General features: G+C 41.6%; 2 protein-coding genes across 3 annotated transcripts; both read right to left on the bottom strand.

Moving 5' to 3' along the window:
* Positions 1-4,947: 4,947 nt before the first annotated feature.
* Positions 4,948-6,803, bottom strand: LOC118745534 (putative nuclease HARBI1). 2 transcript variants are annotated; one of them, XM_036478981.1, is made up of 5 exons: positions 6,279-6,803; positions 5,896-6,220; positions 5,688-5,832; positions 5,287-5,638; positions 4,948-5,230 (listed from the first exon to the last, which is right to left on the bottom strand). In XM_036478981.1, coding segments are annotated over exons 2-5 (501 nt in total). In that variant the 5' UTR covers positions 5,899-6,220; positions 6,279-6,803; the 3' UTR covers positions 4,948-5,229. The 2 variants fall into 2 exon arrangements, with proteins under 2 accessions (XP_036334874.1, XP_036334872.1); XM_036478979.1 differs by having other exon boundaries at positions 5,160-5,638.
* Positions 6,804-8,149: 1,346 nt separating this feature from the next.
* On the bottom strand, positions 8,150-9,745 carry LOC118745532. Its single transcript, XM_036478978.1, has one exon. The coding sequence runs from the start codon at positions 9,692-9,694 to the stop codon at positions 8,243-8,245; it is 1,452 nt and encodes a 483-aa protein (XP_036334871.1). The 5' UTR covers positions 9,695-9,745; the 3' UTR covers positions 8,150-8,242.
* Positions 9,746-21,249: the final 11,504 nt, after the last annotated feature.

The following is a 21,249-nucleotide window of genomic DNA, read 5'->3' as shown; positions in this document are numbered from 1 at the left end:
AAATCAAAAGTGCTACATACACCGTAAGTGAGGGCAGATCCCAAAAACCCTGGTGGAACGAAAACCTCCACAAGCTGTACAGACTGCTCATTGCCGCAAGCCAAAAAGCTAGAAGAATTCCAAGCGTGGAAAATTTTGAAAATCTCATATCTCAAAAAAAGATATGGAAAAAAGAAGTTAAAAATGCTAAAAAAGAAAATTTTGAGGAAAAAATTAAAGAACTCAACTCAGGTATAGGAAGGAAGGGCTGGCGCTTCGTAAAAGCATTAAGAGGTGACTTTAACCAGGACCACTCTGGTATGTGGAACAGTGATAATAATCAAGCCTTCTTAGATGCGTTAAAGGAACAGGTTCCAACAACTGTTTCATCACACGCAATAAACAATCCCATAGATCAGTTTCCAAACCTAACCTTCAGTTTTGAGGAAATCAAGGACACAATATACAGAAAGAAAAAGAACTCTGCGGCGGGCGTAGACCAAATTACATACAACATGTTAAGAAGACTCCCTGACCTTACTTTTAACAACCTAAAAACCTGCTTAAACGAAATCTTCATATCCAACAAAATCCCAGAAAATTGGAGAGTTGTAAAAATAGTACCCATCCCCAAGAAAGAAAAGGATCTAAACCACTATCAAAACTTTCGCCCTATAGCCCTAATTCCGGTTCTCCTAAAAGTCATAAATGCCTGTGTAAAAGATTGCTTAGATAAATTTCTTGAAAAAAACAGTCTTCTACCATCCACCACTTTCGCCTACAGGAAACACAGATCACCTGCCACTTGCTTGAACCAAATGTTACATCAAACAGCTCAACTTAAAAACAACAAAAAACATGTTATCCTATGCACAACAGACATCTCAAACGCTTACAACTGTGTGGACATAAATATTCTAAAAACACAACTCTTAGGTCTTAATACTGAACAGCTATACGTTGAATGGATAATAAACTTTTTAGCTCTCCGCATACTCAAACTTGGAAATAGCACAATAGAAATTCACAATGGGCTACCCCAGGGCAGCTGCCTATCCCCCACCCTATTTAACATATACACCTCAAATTTACACCATCTAATAGACCAAAACACGCAGCTATATCAGTTTGCAGATGACTTCTTCTTTCTTTCCTCAGGCACCTGCTTTGAGGAGGCAAACCAAAACCTACAAGCAAAACTGAGCTCTTTTTCAATCGAATGCACCCAACTGAATTTCAACTTTAACCCGTGCAAAACTAAAGTTCTACACATCAGTAAAGGTCCCAAAAGGGAAATTGTTACAAATGTAAATAACTCAAGACTGGTACAATCAAACTCAGTGAGAGTGCTAGGCAGGGTTATTAACAGCTCCCTCACTTCAAAAGATCACTATAGCAGCATAATAAACATGTCTAGCCACAACCTAAATCTTTTTAAATATATCACAAATGTCAAATCAGGTCTCCACCCTCAAATAGCACTCAATATATATAAATCTATGGTCCGATCCAAAATTGAGTACTGCAACACCACCCTAGCCAATAGCCCTAAAGCTGCCTTTGGCAAAGTTCAAGTCCTACAAAACAAAATCCTGAGAAGATGTCTTGGTCTTACACCGTCAACCCCAATCCAAACTATCTATGCTTTAGCGAATGAACTCCCTCCATCTGAAAGGGCCACATGGCTCACAGCCAAAGAAATAGTCAAACTAGCAGCATTGCAGGATCCGATAGTCACCTCAATCAAATCAAATTTGTCCCTAAATTCCAGCTACTCAACAGTATATAACAAATTTTCCAACATTTTTGACAGTCTTGATGTGGTAGACCGACATCTGACTGCGGCCAATCTAGAAATTATTGGCAAAACAATCACCACCAAGAAATCCGACATAACAGTGGAAGACATAAAAGCACAGCATGCCTCAATGGTTGATGACTATCTAAGCAGGAATTTCACCATCATCTACACGGATGCTTCCCTAGCGGAAAACAAAACAGGCTGTGGAATCTACATACTGAACACCAATTCTGAGCACACCTTTCATTTTTCATTCAAATCTTCATCGGCCTTTGGGGAACTACTGGCCATAGAGGAAACAATAGACATTGCATCAAAAAACAATTACACCTCTCTGGTAATCTTCACCGACAGCTTAGTCTCCTGCCAAACCCTCAAAGACAAATATTCCAACAACAGTATTGCAGCAAGAATCCATAATAAAATTAATCAGGGTAATTTTTCCAGTGTTCAGGTAAGATGGATTCCCAGCCACAAGAGTCTCCCAGGCAACGAAAGAGCGGATGAGCTTGCCAAAAAGGCCACTGAGCAAAGCAATAATAAGACTGTCAAACTCACAGTTGACGAAGCGTGTAATCAGATTAAAAATCAAATATATGATGAAGTATACAACAATTTTCTTAACCGGCCCAACTCCAACAGCAACCTCTTTGCCACCACTTTTCCTACAAGGAGAGGCACTACCTGGTTCAAAAAACTAAATCTCAGTCCCAAAGACATAAAAATTTTAAACAGGGTTCTCTCAGGACATACCTATGACAAGGCTTACCTTGTCAAAATCAAGGCTATAAACTCGTCTCAATGTCGCTGTGGCCATCAGGACACCTATGAACACCAAACCTTTCACTGTCGCTTTTTATCCAATCACAGAGCCAATCTCGATGTTTTTAAAAATGCACGCAACTTTGAGGAAATCTTTAAGGATTGTGATAAAGCCAGAATCACTGAACTATCGTTATTTTTTCAAAAAGCCAATGTAAAATTTTAATATAGTTACCTTTTATGCAGCATTCGTGTACATATGTTATATGTACGTCTGTTTTTTATTTTACTTATGTTTTTCGTATGTACGTCAAATTTATTGTTTTATGTTTATAAATAACTCGTATCCACCTCACTCATTCCTACTACATCCGCCGCCGAAGTATGTCCTCACTTCGTGCCTAGTCTAATTACGCACAAAACCCATCGGTTTATGCAACTAACAAGCTGCAATCGTTATCCACTTCCTTTGACACATCGCTATCATAAAAGTCAAATTCAGGAGATTTTCGCACCAACAGTAGACGCCACACTGCACAAAACACTACACACTCCCACCAAATCACAAGCGAGGACGTTGCAAGGATACAAATTTTAATGCTGTTCACTGGACAAACTTAACATAAGAGGAACAACCTGGCGTCTGAGGACCAAAGTCTATGCCATCTGATCAAAGCTCAAAAAAAAAAGCCCTTTCAAGACCATTTCAATTGACACCCATATTTTAGTAGTTCATTTAAATCATTGAGTAGTTTTAATTTAAATTTTCAAACAGTTGGCAACCTTTTTCATTCATTCAAAACCATTTAGATTCATACCAATCTTCTACAACAATATATATTTTGAAAGCCGTTTTTTATGTGTTCGCAAAGCTCGAGAACGGCCGAACCGATTTTTTTGAAATTTCGGATACCTGCTTCAGACGTCCCAAGGATGGTTATAGGCTAAAAATTTTGATATATGAAGGGGCGTGGCACTTCCCATACAAACCGATTTTTTCATACTGCATATCTCTGGAAGTGTTCACGGTAGAATACTGGAACTTGGTACGGCAATATATGAAATCAATCTTATACTCATGGAGAAAAATGGGCTATTTGAAAAGGGGTCATGGCGCCGCAAAAAAGTTTATATATAATTCTTGTGTCTGTGTGTTGGTGAGTGCAATCCTTCTAAATGCCCGGACCAATTTTAACGAAGTTTACTGTGTACTTTTGAGTGGCTCTCTGGAGAGTGTAGTTTCAAAACTTCACCCGCCAGTTGGCGCTGTAGTGAAGTTATTACTAAAAATTTTTTTTATTATCCACTTCAAAATATTTATTGGTAACGGTAAAGGCAATACTATTGCCAAAAAGGGCTGCCAGATAGCGCTGGAGTCATTACGAATAAACGCCAAGTTAGAAAAGGTGCCGTGAATGTCAAATTAAATCGACCTGTTGCGCCATTGAGTATATCGAACTCTTATGTGTTACGATTGGCCCAATGGACGTGATGCCAGTATTATTATGCGTTAAAGCTTCATTATGAGACACCAGGGTTGAGTTGTGCAGTGGTAAATTTCAAGTCACCACCGATAAATCAACCACCAGAACCATTGCGCGCCTTATACTGTAATATTTAAATTAAAATAATTGAATTTAGTTTTTAAAAATGTGGCAACCCTTGTGAGACGTAAATATTATTCAAAACTCTCAAACCAAAGAATTTTTAACAATATTTCGTTAGACAACCACATTTTAATTCTTCAGATAGGTTGCGCATAACCAATTTAAATTTGACTTTTCAAACAGGTGGCAACCCTTTTAAAAATATATTCAGCCCTCATCCATGAGTGGATAATGATTTTATATATCTCCGTATCAAGTTCCGGTAATATATCAAAAATATTTCCTGAGAAATGCTGTACGAAAAATTCCGTTTGTATGGGTGGTCCCACGCCCCCTTGTCTAATCGAGATTAAATTTATCCTATATTTTAAGTTGGGCTAAATGACAGCAGTATACAAAATTTCATGATGATCGGTTAAGTGGTTAAGGCGTGAAAGCAAAGCAAACAAACAAACTGACTTTCGGATTTATAATATTAGTAAGGATGTTCCTATATACAGTCACTCACAGAAGTACTCGTAATTTAGTTACACAATATTCCAAAAGTTTATCCATCATAAATCTTTTTCGCTAATATTCATTTAAAATATAGCTCATTCTATACCAAAAACCATATAAATGATTCTTGCAAACTGTGTACAAAATTCATAAAAATGAATCAAATTTAAAAAAATTTTCATAAAAATTTCAAACTTTTTATTCAGAATTTTTAGAAAAATCTTCAGTATGCAGTTTTGTAGCCCGTTCAATTTTAGTATAATAAAAAGCAAGTTTCAAGCAGCTAAAAATTACCGCTGATTTTTTAGATTTTTTTTTGTCGAGGGACTAAAAAACTGCACTTTATTTTTATATTATGCTGATAAAAAAAACTTGAAGTTTTTGCGAAGGTTTGTTGAGTTTTACTTAAATATTGCACAAGGTTTGAAACTTGAATTTATACTGTTTTAGTTGCACATTATACTACATATTTAAAAAAAGTAATATAAATTAAATAACAAACAAATAGTTAGTTAAAACTTGCCTATATGTGGTCGGGCTATAATTTGGTAATGGGGTATATATTTGAAATTTTGATCGCAGTCTAAAGGAGAAAAATGATTAAGTAACTAGAGGTAATTAGGAAAAAAAGTTAGCTACTAATCTGTCTTGGATGCGTTTCGCAACGGAAGATGACGATTAGAGTTATCAAGAAGTCTGTCTGCCCCACTTTCGGTTGCAAAGTTGTCATGTTCGTTCGTTTGCTGCTCTCCCAAACGAATATTATGCAGTACTGCGCACGCATTGACGACTTTTCCAGCAAACCCGGGATCGTACAAAAGAACCCTTTTTTGCGAAAGGTATCGCCAAGTTCCTTTGAGGACGCCGAAAAGTCTTTCGATGGGATTCCCAACCTTGCAGAGCGCTTCATTATAGCGAAATTTATGAGACCCCTCCGGTTGGTTTTGTAACGGCGTTATAGGCCACGGCTCTAGGGGGTATCCAGAATCACCTGCAAACGTTTTTTTTAGAGTTACACTTTAACATTTATTAAGCGTTACCTATTAAAAACAAGTTGTGGTTCCCATTCTCGTACGAACGCTGCATCACTCTCCGCACTGCAGAGGAGCTCCAAATATAGGAGTCATCTCGTGCTCCCGGATACTTCGCATTCACGTTTAAAATTTTCAAGTTCGGGTCGCATATCTATTGTAACATATGTAGCAGTGGTAATTATGCAATCATCTTCTTTCATAACAATTTGGTTACCATTTGTACATTTAATGAGTGGTATCCAGGATGGTTGATGTACGCCTCCTCATTTTTCGGAGCCAAAATAGAAATACGGGTACAATCGATCGCCCCAATAGTTCCCCCCCACAAAAGGCACTGAGGAAAATACTTCTCTGGCAGCTTAACATTCCATTTGCGTCATAGGGAACTTGACTTCCGTTAAAAACAAGTGGTTGTTAATTGCCTCTGTCTTACGATGAATACAACGGCTTATGGATGACTGGCTCATCGAAATGCCCCACTGCTCTCCTACAGGTCGTTGATAGCACCCAGTGGCATAAAAGCGCAAAGTAGACAGAGCCTTCGAAAATACAAGAGATTATAAAAGGTACATTAAGCTTAAAGATCTAGTGCCTCACCTGCTTTTCGGCGGATATAGCATTTACTCTCGAGCCTTCTATATATACACTTCCAACCGTTGAACCAGATCGGCTGCCAAGTTGGGTCCTAGCCGGTATAATTTCCGGAGCTCTGTTGGTGGCAATTCAAACGGATTGTCCGCACTCTGCAACATACGCCGATCCACCCTCAATGCGTTAAACTGCTGCTGACTACGCGATAAACTATAAGCGAGGTACTCAAATGACATTTTTTCACTTAATTTTTTATTTTTGCGCTTTCGAATTATTTATGTTTTTTGTAACAACACCAAACTAGATGTCAAATTAGCGGCCGTTGTTATCGTTACCGACAATAGCTGATTTTGTGCTAACGAATGTTGTTAAGGAAACGTTTAATGAATAGCTATATTGTCGTTTAGTTGCTTTAACAATAAAAAGTGTTGTTAAAATAGCGTAGTGAATCGCACTACAGGTATACAATTTTGTGGACCTTGGTATCACAATGGATACTAAGCTTAATTTTAATCTTCATATTAATGGACAGTCAACAAGGCTAAAGGTGTACTTGCATTTGTGAAACGATGGTCAAAAGAATTTTTACCCTTATATCACTAAAACCCTGTTTACAACATTAGTTAGGCCAATTCTGGAATACGGTTCGGTGGTTTGGGATCCAAGGTATCAAATTTACTCAGACAAGATAGAACCAATTCAAAAACAATTCCTACTTTTTGCTTTAAGAAATTTCCGTTGGGATTCTCAATACAACCTTCCACCTTATACGAGCCGATTAAAACTTATTAATCTTGCTACACTTTCCAGCCGCAGGCAAATGCTTGGTACAATTTTTATAGTTAAATTACTAACAGGCTCAATTTCAAGTCCGCTTCTTCTTGGCGAAGTTAGCCTTAATGTTCCCTTCCGGGTATCAAGACACTTTTGGCCCCCTATTTCTGAAAGCTTGTAAAAGTAATTTTGTATTGCACGACCCACTCCGTTGCTTATGCCAGGATTTTAACTCTCATTTCGGCACGTTTGATATATCAGATCCGCTTTTCAGCATTAAAAAAACGATACTGTTTTCTCTCAACAAATTAATCATTAAAATAAAGACATAAAATCGGCTGATGAATTTAGTACTGTAGCTGAACAGTTTTAGATCTCGACACTTAACAAACTCCTGCCTATCGTGACTTGGCGCAAAAATTGAAAATACTGGTTCCGTACGTCATGCGGACTGCGCCCCCCTTGCGGATGAGCGGGAATGGAGGGTAGAACCCGTTGGGATTATTATTATTAAGTCCGTTGCAGTTGAATTCAAGGAGCTTCGTGTAGTTCCGGAGACGTGTTGTTATGGGGGTGAGGGATGTGTGTTGCCTAACCGCCATAGACTTTGTGCGCTGCTTTGGGAGGTGCCGCGCTGTGGTGGTAGTGGGTGGCGTCACGATGAAGCGGCTTTTAAAGTTTTCGAGAGAAATATTGTGCGAAAGATTTACGGGCCTTAACGCGTTGGCGAATGCCGCAGACGATTTAACAATGAGCTATATGAGCTTTACAACGACATAGGCATAGTGCAGCGAATTAAAATTCAGCCGCTCCGCTGGCTTGGACGTATCATTCGAGTGGACAGAGACGCTCCTGCTCTGAAAGTATTCAACACGGCCCGCGGTGCTGCGTTCGAAAGACCAAGTGGAGAAGGACTTGGCATCTCCATTTGGTGTCAGATGGCGAAATCAATTAGGGGTTACAGCGCCAATAAAGAAGAATAAGAATATTGTGGAAAATAATCAACAGACGTTCCCGTGTCAGAACCCAGTCTAACTGAATGAAAACAACCGATTATTCGGTTATTTGATTAATCGTGCCATCATTAAGTTTTACACAAGACATCTCGTCCGCAGGATGGCCCATAGTAGTAAAAATTTAATTGTTTAATAGTAAGCATATACATACGTATATATGTATTGGGCATAAAAATCATTCTACCAATTATTGAGAAAATCGAATCCTCTCTGTAAATTTAGATCATTCTCCAAAAGTCGTATATCTTCACACAACGTTTTGTCGTCATCATACTCGTACTTATTGTGATCCTCTTCAGATGCAGTTGACGAGTTTGACGAAGCAGTCAGAATTCCACTGTTACTACAATTGCGCATAAGAAGTGCTGACTCGCCTATTTCGAAATAAGCATCTGTGTACACAGCATAAGACATGTTTTGATGTTTTGGTGCACTGGCAAGTAAGCATGTAACATTCGCCGTGTCGTTATCAGTCGAGAACATCCTCTCACTTCCACAGCGACTTACTTTCGGCAAGAAAGTGACCTGGTTCTCATTGACAGGCTGTGCTTTCGATACTTGCTGTGATATAGATGTCGAGTGTTTATTAGCATCGAAATTATTAGCTGGACCATTATCTTTACAACCATAAAGACGCTTATATATAATGTTATTAACGCTGGTGATGTTGATGGAGTTCTCGTTCGGTGGCTTCCCTAATTGACTATTCAATTTATTTTTTAGCTCCTGTTGCAACTGTTCATAATTCTTTGTGACATCCCTGTTTTTAGTAGTGTTTTCGTTGCTAGGACTGTTTTGAAGTAGACATATTTCATCACTAGCAGTTTTAAGTGTAATATCACCTAAATTGGCTTGTTTATACTGTTGTTGCAGATCAATTTGTGAATTTGTACGGTAACTGAAAGGCCGAGAATGTTCGTCGCGGTAAGCACCCAAAACATCGTCATAAACAATTTTGAGGGCAACTTTCTGTACGGCATAAGTATAAAGATTTCGTCCATCGAAAGCATAAGATTTCACCTCATTTTTTGATGACGTATGTTTAATGTGGGACTTTTTTGGTATTACCAAACCTGATTTAGCTTCAGTTTGTTTTACTGGTGTTTTTGCGAAACACATAGGCGGTGGTGGCGGTGGAGACGATGGCGCTTTTAGTTTCCCATGAAGCTGCGCTAAAGTTGTATCCTGAGAACGCGCAGTTAGGGTACCCGAAATCAAACTTTGCGTCTGTTTTAGAAAAGAATCTGTCAAGGAATTTGTTGAAGCACCACTAATTGAAATTTTACAACTTTTATGTTCTTTGTTTTTTGGCGAACTTTGTAGTATATGTTCGCCTCTAGAACCACTTCGAGCGCTGGAAGACGAGCTGGAGGAAGATGAAGTTGAGTTTGATGACAGCGAAGCTAAAGATGATGAAAAGTTCTCAAAATATTTCAAAGATATTTCCGGTTTGATTAGAGTTTCATTCAAAATGTCATTTTGTTCGCTCGGCTTCAGTGTGTACCATAGCTGACCATAAGTTGATTGCGTTGTCTTTATATCAGATGCAATGCGTTGAGCCAACGGATTTAAATGAGCAAAGTAGTCTTGCGTCATTTGGATATTAAAAGTCCTGTGTTGAAAGGCAGTCATTATTGCTCTGTGTTGTATTAAAGACTCCCGCACTCTTCCGTAGACACTGAATCTAGATAAGAGGAAATATTGTTAAAACTCATCAACAGCTTTGTGATTAAAAATTAAATGGCAGTAAAGACTAAAAAACTACCATTCCCACGACAGCCGGTTCTACGTACCGGAATGACTCGGTTTTCACGCGATCAAGGGCTGTTGTTTCGGCGACCTAACCCCGTTTAGATCGGCGATACCCTTCAATCATTTCACGTCCATGGAGAAATGCCTTGCAGCCGGATCGCTCCGCATCCTTCTTCTCCGGGCGGGCGTTGAGCCCAACCCGGACCAGAAGCATACTTCTGCTGCGTTTACCAGAGTCCACTCCATCCGAACTCCACTTCGGTTAGGTGCAATTCATGCAACGGATGGAGTCACCTAAGAACCTGTTCTGGCCTTAGGTCTTACCGGGAGTGGACCACAAGCTTTGTCGCCCCCCTGTAGCTCAAGCCAAACGGCACCACTAGCCTCCACGGTTATCCGCTTGCGCAACGCGCAGGTGCAAACCAGCACAGCTCCCCTGAGCAACAGCAAACTTCCCCACCCCCTCAACGTGTATATACGGCCTATCACCCTGACATAGGTGCGCTACCCAGGGGTGAACACCGAATGGTAGTAGATGACTTCAACGCGCCCCACGATCTTTGGTACTCAAGCCTGGCTAATGATCGTAGGGGAAACCTATTGGCTTAGCAGATAAGACGATTCGATATTCTGTGCCGTGAATGAAAGCGCCCCACCAGGATTGTGGGCAGCTGCAGCAACTCACCGTACCTAACTATTGCTAGCGCTGGTCTGATAAATAGCATATCATGACGACCTATGCTAACGCTAGCATCAGACTATCTGCCCATAATCATCTCGAACAATAAGCCCACCGACTTTGCACCCGCGGACCACTGAACCTACACCAAGTTTAACAAAGCTGATTGGAACGGCTTCGCGGAAGTTACAGAGAGCAGCTTCGCCGCCCTTCCCACACACCCAGACGTACATGCTGGCGAACGTCAGTTCCGCAGGGTAGTCACTGCCGCAGCGGCTCGCTTCATAACATCCGGACGCATCGCAGATGCCCGCCCAAACTCCCCGGCTGAAGCAGCCCTACTAGCAAATGGGCGTGAGCACCTTCGCCAGGTCGATCCCGGGGATCCTCGCTTGAAGGACCTTAATTCGGAGATTCGGCAACTGGTAAATCAGCACAAGCGGAAAAAGTGGGAAGTGCACTTGAAATCCCGTAAATTCGCCTCTGGTGTGAGTAAGCTCTGGTCAACCGTGAGGCCAAACGTCCAGTGACCAGGAGGCTGCACAAACTGCCTAAAACCTCCAAAGCCATTGGACCCGACGGAATCTGTATGCTGATGCTGAAACATTTGGGGCCCGCGGGCCGTGTTGCGTTGCTCGGTCACAAATCCCAATTGCGATGCCACCCACTACCACCACAGGGCGGCAACCTCCACAGCAGCGCACAAAGCCTATGGTGGTTAGGCAACACACATCCCTCACCCCCATAACAACACGTCTCCCGAACCACACGAAGCTCCTTCAATTCAACTGCAACGGACTTCAGAGTAAGATCGAGGAGATAACCGTCTTCATGGGAAGGCATGGTGTATTGATAGCTGCGGTCCAAGAGACGAAGTTGCCGGATACAACGTGCACCGTCGAGGCAGCGAGCGAGATAATGGTGGTGGCTCAGCATTCATCACGCACCACACCGTGAAGTATCGTTTTATTGAAGCAGACATCGACCGCAGGGATACCACCCTAGAATGTCAGTGCATTGGTTGTCAGGCGATGTATATACCCCCTGTCGCTTGCTGCCCGGCAGCATATCACCCTGATATAGGTGCGCTAAGTGAACGTAAGTTCCGCAGGATTATCACTGCTGCTGCAGCTCGCTTCGTACCAGCAGGTGGCATAACGGACCCCCGTCCAAACTTTCCTGCTGAAGCGGCTGTTCTAGCTGATGAGCGTGACAACCTTCATCAGGCCGATCCCGGAAATCCCCGTATCAGGGATCTCAACACGGAGATTCGGCAGCTTGTGAACGTACATAAGCGGAAAAAGTGGAGAGAGCATCTGAACACTGGAAGCTTTACCTCTTGTGTAAGTAAGCTATGTTCAACCGTGAGGTCACTGTCCAATCCCAAAAAGCACGACGACAGAGTCGAAATATCTTTCGGCGCCCGTGCTTCGGCGGACGCGGAGCGATGCGCGAGCTATTTTAGCCGGAAATTTATACTGCATCCTCCGGTGGACAAAGCCAAGCGTCGAATGATCAGAAAGCTGCACAAAGTGCCAGCAACAAGTGCGCCTCTTGATTTCACCAGCGGTGAAGTTTAGGTAGCCATCGGTAGCGAAAGCCTCCAAAGCCATTGGGCCCGACGGATTATGCATGTTGATGCTGAAAAATGTGGGCCCTGCGGGAGTAGATTATGTAGCCAAGGTTCTCAACCTGTGAATGGCCATTCTCGTCATTCCAGACATATGGAAGAGGGAGAGAGTGGTCCCACTGTTCAAACCGGGGAAACCAGCCAACAGAGGAGAGTTGTTGTTGTAGCTAGCCGCTACAACAACCCCGCCCACCTCGGTTAGTACCTCAATCTTTGTCGTCAAGCTCTAAATACTAGCGGTAACCCCAGGAAGCATGCAGCCTAGACGGGGTCTGTGCAAGGGACAGGGGCGTTAGTAGGGTGGGATATAGTGGGCATGCGAAGAGATGCTGGCAGTCATGGGGCGACTCTCTGCATGCCGGGGATACGTTTAGAGGCAGACGAAGTTCTGGCTCGTCCACGTCTGGTGGTTGTCGAGAGTCTACATAAGTCGAGACTGCCTCTCTGTGAATTCCGTTCAAGGCCCGTCATAAGCTGTCGGGTCCAGAGGTTGTTTGATGTACCTCTGGACTTCGTCCGTCAGTTCGTAGAGATGACTCCTGACGTGCCTGGGCGAGGGCTCTTCTCCAAGGAGTTGTCTGTTTCGGTGCCCGCGAGAGATGCTAAAATATCAGCAAAATTGTGATCCCGGGATTTCGGGATATTTTTTAGGTAAACCCGAGATCCCAGGATTTATCCCGGGATTAAAATTGAGTCATAAATTTTATGAATATGAGTAAAAAATCAATATCTGAAAGCATTTAAATACACCATGAAATAAAGCTATTTAAAATTTACGATAAACTGATTGTAGAACTCATATATCGCTAGCTTAGAGCGAAAAGTTGCTAACTTCACTTTTAATGAAAAATCATATTTTGATATAGGACGCAAAATGTTGTATTCAAAGTTTTGCAAAATACTTGAAGAAAATGGCTATAAGAAGTTTTTTCCTCTCCTGTATAATTTTTAAATTGGGACTTGGCAACTTTGCACTCTACGCTAGCGATATTTATTAAATCAGACAAATTTTAAAGTAGAACATTTTTTTAATTGTATTTAAAAAACCATGTGATTGAGGACGTATACATCACAAATAACAATGTAAATTCCAGGTACTTTTGAAAGTAACAATTAATAAATAAAACAAAAATATACAAAAACAATTTCTCTCTCTATTTCGGCCGCTGTGGTGTAGTGGTAAGCAGTGCGCGCTTCCACTCCGAAACGCCTGGGTTCAAGCCCTGGTCAAAGCAACATCGCAAAAAATATAGAAAAACAATTTTTCTCAACAGCGGTTGTCCCTCGGCAGGCAATGGCAAACCTCCGAGTGTATTTCTACCATGAAAAACAGCTTCTCATAAAAATACAATCGCCGTTCGGAGTCGGCGTAAAATTGTAGGTTGTTGTTGTTGTTGTAGCAGCATACAAATTCCCCAAAGACTTTTTGGGGAGTGTTGCTGGAGTGACAGTCCTTGGCCAGATATAAATCTGGGTCGTTCCAGTTACGTAGACCCGACTGTCGTGGGAACGTAGGTCACTCCGCTTTGTGTGACAACATCAAGGCGCACGCCACAAATCGTAGGAAAAGCTCGGACAAACACTAACAGATGTGTAAGCGCCAATCTATTATTATATTATTATAATTTCTCTTAACATGTTTATTCTACTCTAAAAAGAAATGGTGAATGGAGAATTTTTTGCAATTTTTTTTCGCCAATTACTAAAAATTTTGAGGGTGTACGAGTCAAACGGATCTCAGAATTGGATTCAGCGGGTCGAAATACATGTTGGTTGTTGTTGTTGTAGTTGTAACAGCATACAAATTCCCCAAAGAGTTTTTGGGGAGTGTTGCTGGAGTGACAGTCCTTGGCCAAATATAAATCAGGGTCGTTCCGGTTACGAAGACCCGACTGTCGTGGTAACGAATACATGTTGGTAGGTGGGTCTGGTTAAAAACACGCACCCTTTTTTTGCCGGTGTTGTTATTATTGCACTTAAAATAATTTCGTAAGAGCAGCAAAGCATTCAAAGCGGAGTCTTCTAAGCTTGACCTGCAGTTTTTACATACAAAACCTACTGATGAAAAACATATTTCGGCCTCAACAATTTTAGGCTGAACTGTCAAAATGTAGACGTAATAAATATCTCCTCCATTAAAAAATATTTTCACTTCTTTTACCACGGACGAATACGTCGGACGAATTATAGGTTTTTCGATTTGAGGAAGTTTTGAGTAGATTGATCTAAAAAAATATTTAACTTTTCCTTAAAACTCTCTGTTTCGTTTATATTAGCGACGCTATGAGTAAATTCCTTGAAATCTTCTTCAAAAAAGGCTCAGACTGCAATTTAAAAGTACAGCGTGGCGACGAATAACTGTTACCCAGGGTTTTTTTTGAGAAATAAAAAGGTCCTTTATAGATTTTGTGAAAAAAGTATTTTATTGTTAATTTTCCACAGATTTTACTTTATTTGTATTAATTAGTTTTTAAATTTTAATCCTAATTTACATTTGCCAGCAGTGTAAACTTTGAGAGAAAAGTTCATTTGGCACACAGGTCTTCGTCAGTTAATTTATTCCATATCTTCTGTAACCACAGGCAAATTTTCTCTATTTTGGGTCCCTTATACTCCCCCTTTTGTCCAACATAAGGCCTCATACCCAAAAATCGAATAGACTCGGAACTGGTGACTACGACGGCCATTCATTCGACCAACCTTATAGTTTCTTTTCTTTTTTGTATTTTTTTACACAAAGCCTAAGAAAAAATACACCTGAAAAAGACTTGCGTGCCAAATGAACTTTTCTCTCAAAGTTTAAACTGCTGGCAATACTTTTTTCGCAAAATCTACAAGGGACCCTTTTATTTCTCAAAAAAAACTGGGGTAACAGTGATTCGTCGCCACCCTGTACAGTTTCAAGCTTTTTGTTAATTGCAGTCAAAACGGCATTTTACAAAAATCATACTTCAAAATTCATAAACAAATTCCTACTATCAATTCGATATTTCAGAATTTTCGGGATCCCGGGATTAATGCAAGCAAATCCCGGGATTTCCGGGACGTCAAAAACACCGGTATCTCGGGATCCCGGGATTGGCATCCCTAGTGCCCACGTCTGTGGCTCCCAACTAGAAACTACTTGCAGATCATTGTGTTATGTTCCTTAACGGGAAGCATGTCGCTGTCCTGAGTGCCGTGTTTTGGCAAGTCTGCAGCTTCATCCACTGCATCCTGCTAGTCCCAGGTGACCACACAGGCGCTGCATAGTTCAGAAACGGCCGGCCAATTGCCTTGTATGTTGCCAGGAACGTTTTTTTGTCTTTGCCCCAGGTGCTGCCGGCTTGCGACTTGATGACCTTGTTGCCGCTTTGTACTCTTCGACAATTGCGGTTGTATGCCCCGAGAAGAACCTTCGACAGTCTGCTCTCCCTCTCTGCGCCCGCAATCGCAATTGTCAACAAAGTACAGAACCGCAACAAGGTCCTCAAGTCGCTAGCCGGCAGTACTTGGGGCAAAGACAAAGAAACGTTGCTGCCAACGTACAAGGCAATTGACCGGCCGGTTCTAAATCGTAATTTACACTACCAGCGTACAGCACCAGTGTGGTTGTTGTTGTTGTTGTAGCGGCTACAACAACCCCGCCCAGATCGGTTGGTATCTCAGTCGTTGTCGTCAAGTTCCACTAACGGCAACCCTAGGAAGCGTGCAGCTTCTGTGGGATTTGTCCACAGGGACAAGGCCGTTAGGGTTGTCGGGTTTTCCGGGCATGCGAAGAGATGTTTCGAGTCATGTGGGGTCTCTCCGCATGCCGGACACTCATTCGGCACATCCTCACTCAACCTACTCAAGTAGGAGTTCAACCTGCTGCAGTAGCCGGAGCGAAGTTGTGCGAGTGTAGTGCGTGTCTCCCGAGGCAGATGAAGCTCTGTCTCGTCTATGTCCGGGGGTGGTATGCCTAGAACGGCATTCACAGGTCTAGAGTCTACATAACTCGAGACTGAGTCCCTGTGAATGCCGTTAAGGGCCTGTCTGTACGCTGTCGGGTCCAGAGGTTGCTTAATGAACCTCTGGACTTCGTCCGTCAGTTCATATAGATGCCTCCTGACGTGCCTAGGCGAGGGCTCCTTTGCAAGCAGCTGTCTGCTTGGGTGGCCACTTCTGTGGCTCCCGATCAGGAACTGCTTGCAGAGCATTATATTATGCTCCTTAACAGGGAGCATTTGCGCCTCGCCGTGCAGGTGGTGTTCAGGCGACATCAAGAGGCATCCCGTCGCTGTCCTAAGTGCCGTATTTTGTACCGTCTGTAGCTTCGCCCACTGCGTCCTACTGGTCCCTGGCGACCACACTGGCGCTGCGTAGTTCAAAACCGGCCGGCCTATTGCCTTGTATGTTGCCAGCAACGTTTCTTTGTCTTTGCCCCAAGTACTGCCGGCAAGCGACTTGAGGACCTTGTTGCGGCTCTGTACTTTATTGACAATAGCGGTTGAGTGCGCAGAGAAGGAGAGCAGGCTGTCGAATGTTACTCCGAGTATTTTGGGGTTATTCACCGTCGGAATTGGTGTGTTATCGAAGTGAATCCCCAGCGGTAGCCTGACCTCCTTCGTCCAGGTTGTGAACAGGGTCGCGGAGGATTTCGTAGGGGAGAGGGCTAGACGCTTTGCAGTGAAGAAGCGAGAAAGTTCGGAGAGATAGCCGTTTACTTTCGAACACAGGTCATCAATTCCATTCCCAGTCGCCATGATCGAGCAATCGTCGGCATAGGAGACAATCGAGACTCCCTCTGGTGGTTGAGGGAGCTTTGAAATATAAAAGTTAAACAGTAGCGGGGAAAGGACACCACCCTGAGGAACCCCCTGTTTTATTTTTCGCTGCTTACTCATTTTGTCTCTAAATATGACCGACGAATGTCGACCACTCAGATAATTTGCCGACTACCGTTTGAGCCTCTGTGGGAGAGAGGAGGCCAGTGTGGTCACGGAGACTAGTAGGACGCAGTGAACGACGAGGCGAAAATGCTCCCTATAAAGGAGCACAACACAATGATATGCAAACAATTCTTAGTAGGGACCCACAGACGTGGAAGTGAGTCTCAAGACCTGTGAATGCCGTTCTGGGCACACAACCACCTGACATAGACGAGACGGAGCTTCGTCTGCCTCGGAAGACACGGACCATAATAGCCCAACTTCGTCCTGGCTACTGCATCAGGTTGAACTCATGTGCTAAATGAGGGCCCGGCATGCGGATACACCCCATGACTCGAAACATCTCTTCGTATGCACGGAAAGCCCCACACAACTGGCGCCTCTGTCCCTGTGGACAGACCCTATAGAGGCTGCACGCTTCTTGTGTCTTCCGTTAGTTGAGTTGGACGACAACGACTGAGATATTAGCCGATCTGGGCAGGGTTGTTGTAGCCGCTACAATAACAACAATCACTTGGACGAAGGAGGTCAGACTGCAATTGGGTATTCACGTCGATGACGAACCAATTCCGACGGTGAATAGCCCGAAGATCCCCGGAGTAACCTTCGACAGTCTACTCTCCTTCTCGGCGCATACAACCGTAACTAGTATGGACTAGTAGGACGCAGTGGATGAAGCTGCAGGCCTGCCAAAACACGGCACTTACGACAGCGACAGGATGCCTTCTGATGTCGCCGCAACAGCGCATGCACGACCAAGACCACATGCTCCCCATTAAGGAGCATAACACAATGCTCTGCAAGCAATTCCTAGTAGGGTTTCACCGTCGTGGGCACCCGAACAGACATCTGCTTGCGGAAGAACCCTCGGCACAGTTCGTCCGAAGGCATCTATATGAACTGACGAGGTTCATAAAACAACCTCTGGACCCGTCAGCTTACCGACAGGCCTTGAACTGCATTCACAGGGAGTCAGTCTCGAGTTATAAAAGACTCTCGACCTGTGAATGCCTTTCTGGGTACACAATAGAAATAGAAAAATCGAAAAATCTCGAAATAATCGATTTTAGAGAATCGATTCTAAATTTTCGGAATCAATCGAGAATCGATTCTGAGAACTCGATTCTCTTATTTCTCATACATCTTTGGATACGCGTCAGTTGTTAGAATTTTGAAATTTCTGGCACGACTAATATAAATATTAAGTAAGACTAATGGCGCATATTCATAGAGATGCTAGAAATTAGTTTACGAAAAGGAGAAAATTTTAAGGAGGGTATTCAAATTTATTTACTGTCCATATCAAACTACCGGAAATATGTGTCAATCACACATTTTAAAGCAAATAAAGCAATTTTTCCACAAAATTTATTATTAAAACTCTTGTTAGGATAATTTTAATTGAATCATTACACAGTGCGACAGTAAATTTTACACAAAAAAAAAAAAAATATATTACGAAACCATGGGCAAATTGTAGTAAAACTGCGTTCTTAGTTTTTCTTCTGACGTCAGGATTTTTTTGAAAGGACTTTGAAATTTAAAAAATATGATTATTTCCAAAAATTATTTAAAAAATTCAGTGTAATGTAGAATAACAATTTGATTTATTGAAGAAAAAACGCTGTAGAATTATAACAGAACGAATTGTTTGGTGCATAAGGACGAATAGGTATGGAAAATGTCCTTAAAAAATTTTGTCCCTAAATATGAAAATTTGCAATATCCATTTTTGAAAAAATGGTTGTTTGGCCCCCATAATGTTATTCTACATTGGACAGATTTTTTTCTAAATAATTTTTTGAATTAATCATATCATTAATATTTCAAAGTCCTTTGAAAAAAAATCCTAACGTCACGAGTGAAAAACTAAAAACGCAGCTTTTCTATAGTTGACCCATAGTTTCGGGAGTATATCGATTCTTTCATGTTTTGAAATTTTTTGGTTTTTGTCGCACGGTGTTTTAATAGCACTATTAGCCATGATTGATGGCTGTATAATTGGCCGTTTTTATAGATTTTTCAAGTGAATGTAAGATTGAAATAAAAAAATCGGTTAAAATCGAATAATTCGAATTTCGCCGTCTATTATTCGATTCCAAGAATCGTAAGGATTAACTAAGATTCGAGAATCGACTATTGTTCAAATCTTTTCATCCCTAGTACACAACCACCAGACGCTGACGAGACAGAGCTTCATCTGTCTCGGGAGACTCGGACCACAATAGCCCAACTTCGCTCTAACTACTGCAGCAGGAGTAGTTACCTGAGGAGAATGAATTCATATTTCATATTATTTCATATTTATTCATTAATCAACAAACAGTAATTAGGCTTAACATAATCAATAAACAATAATTAGTAAAGTAAAGCTATGTTAAGTGTCTTATGAGCAGGCTCTTAAAAGTAAACTTGGTATAGCAAAAGTCAAATCCCAAAGAAAAAGAAAAATCATTTAATTCCGAAAGTGTCCGTCTTATAGGAGCATTCATCGCATAAACTGTTCTATCAAAACCCACATAAAACATCTCGTTACAACGAAGGATCCGTGAAGGTACATTAAAACTAATTTTCATGAGTAGGTATGAGCAATCGATTAAGCCATTAATAATATCATAAACAACGCACATCGACAGCAATGAACGTCTCGACTCTAGTGACATGAGACTTATGAGCAAATAACGAGAACTATAGGGTGGGATCGGTTCCAGAAAGTTCAACCGCCACAGGGCGAAACGTACGAAAGCCCTCTGGACCGACTCCAATCTCCTAATATGAACGGCATGAAAAGGCCTCCAGATAAATACTGCATATTCTAACTTCGACCGAACTAGAGATGTGTACAATACTTTTAAAGTGTATGGGTCAGAAAACGACGAACAGTTACGCCGAATAAAAGCCAACATAGCATACGCCTTAGAAACAACAAAATTTATGTGAGTGGTAAAGCTGAGTTTGGGGTCAAAGTAAACACCAAGGTCTTTGAATTCATCAACCTTTTTTAGCGCAACATTCGAAAGACGATACGATGTTGGAAGATTGTAAACGAGTCTACCATAAGAGGTATAGTGACACTTAGCAATGTTAAGAAATAGGCGATTACGTTCGCACCACTGGAACAAGTTGACAAGCTCGCCCTGTAGGACGAAAGAATCTTCTAAGGACTTAATTTCAGAATAAATTTTTAAGTCATCCGCGTGAGAAGAAACTTACATTTTGAGAAGCAAGAGGAAATATCATTAATAAACAGAATAAACAGCAAGGGACCGAGGACGCTTCCCTGGGGAACCCCAGAGGAAGCTACGAAAGAATAAGAAGACGCACCGTCGAGGCGAACGACACAACGTCTGTTGTTTAAATAGGATGAGATCCACCTCAATAATAGAGAGTGGAATCCTAGTAATTCCAGTTTAGCTAAAAGAACTCTATGGGATACTCTGTCAAAGGCCTTTGAAAAGTCCGTGTAAACCGCATCAATCTGAAATCCTTTTTGAAAAGAATCCAGGCAATCTTCGGTGAACACTGCTAAATTAGTTAGGGTAGATCTACCCGGAACAAATCCATGCTGTTGAGGACAAAGCAAGTGTTTTACCTCAAAATATATTTTATCCTTAATTATACACTCAAACAATTTCGACACGGTGGTTAGTTTGGAAACCGGCCTATAATTTTCAATGTTGCTTTTATTGCCGCTCTTGAAGATAGGCGTGATAAAAGTTAATTTCCAAGCATCTATAAAAATGCCAGAAGACAGAGACTTATTAAAAATATGCAGTAACGGAGCAATCAGAGAAGAGCAATTTTTCAATAACACAGCAGAAACACCATCAGCGTCAGTTGTAGTTGACATCTTAAGCTGCTTAATGCCATTAGCAATATCTAGTTCTGTCAAGCTTAACTTTCCAAAGTTGATGGAAGTAGCGAAACTTGACAGAATCTCATCGGGAATGACATCACTAGCGTTGTCTGAGATATAATTAGCGGAAAAATAATTTGCAAACAGATTAGATGCATCAGATAAGGAGTTAGCTGAAACCCCCCTAAGATGCACAGATTTAGGTATATCAGAACATTTTTTCTTTGATTTAATGTAATTCCAAAAAGATTTAGGGTTACATTTAATGTTACCTTCAACGCTTCGAGGATAACGGCGATATAGCAACCTATTGAGCTTATTGAACTTAGCTCGATAATATTTAAAACGCCTGCGGAAATG

This window comes from Rhagoletis pomonella, unplaced genomic scaffold (genome assembly GCF_013731165.1).
Source record: "Rhagoletis pomonella isolate Grant_MI unplaced genomic scaffold, Rhpom_1.0 Rhpom_scaffold_00009, whole genome shotgun sequence".
Lineage (NCBI taxonomy): Eukaryota > Metazoa > Arthropoda > Insecta > Diptera > Tephritidae > Rhagoletis > Rhagoletis pomonella.
This window is presented reverse-complemented; position numbering and strand designations above follow the sequence as displayed.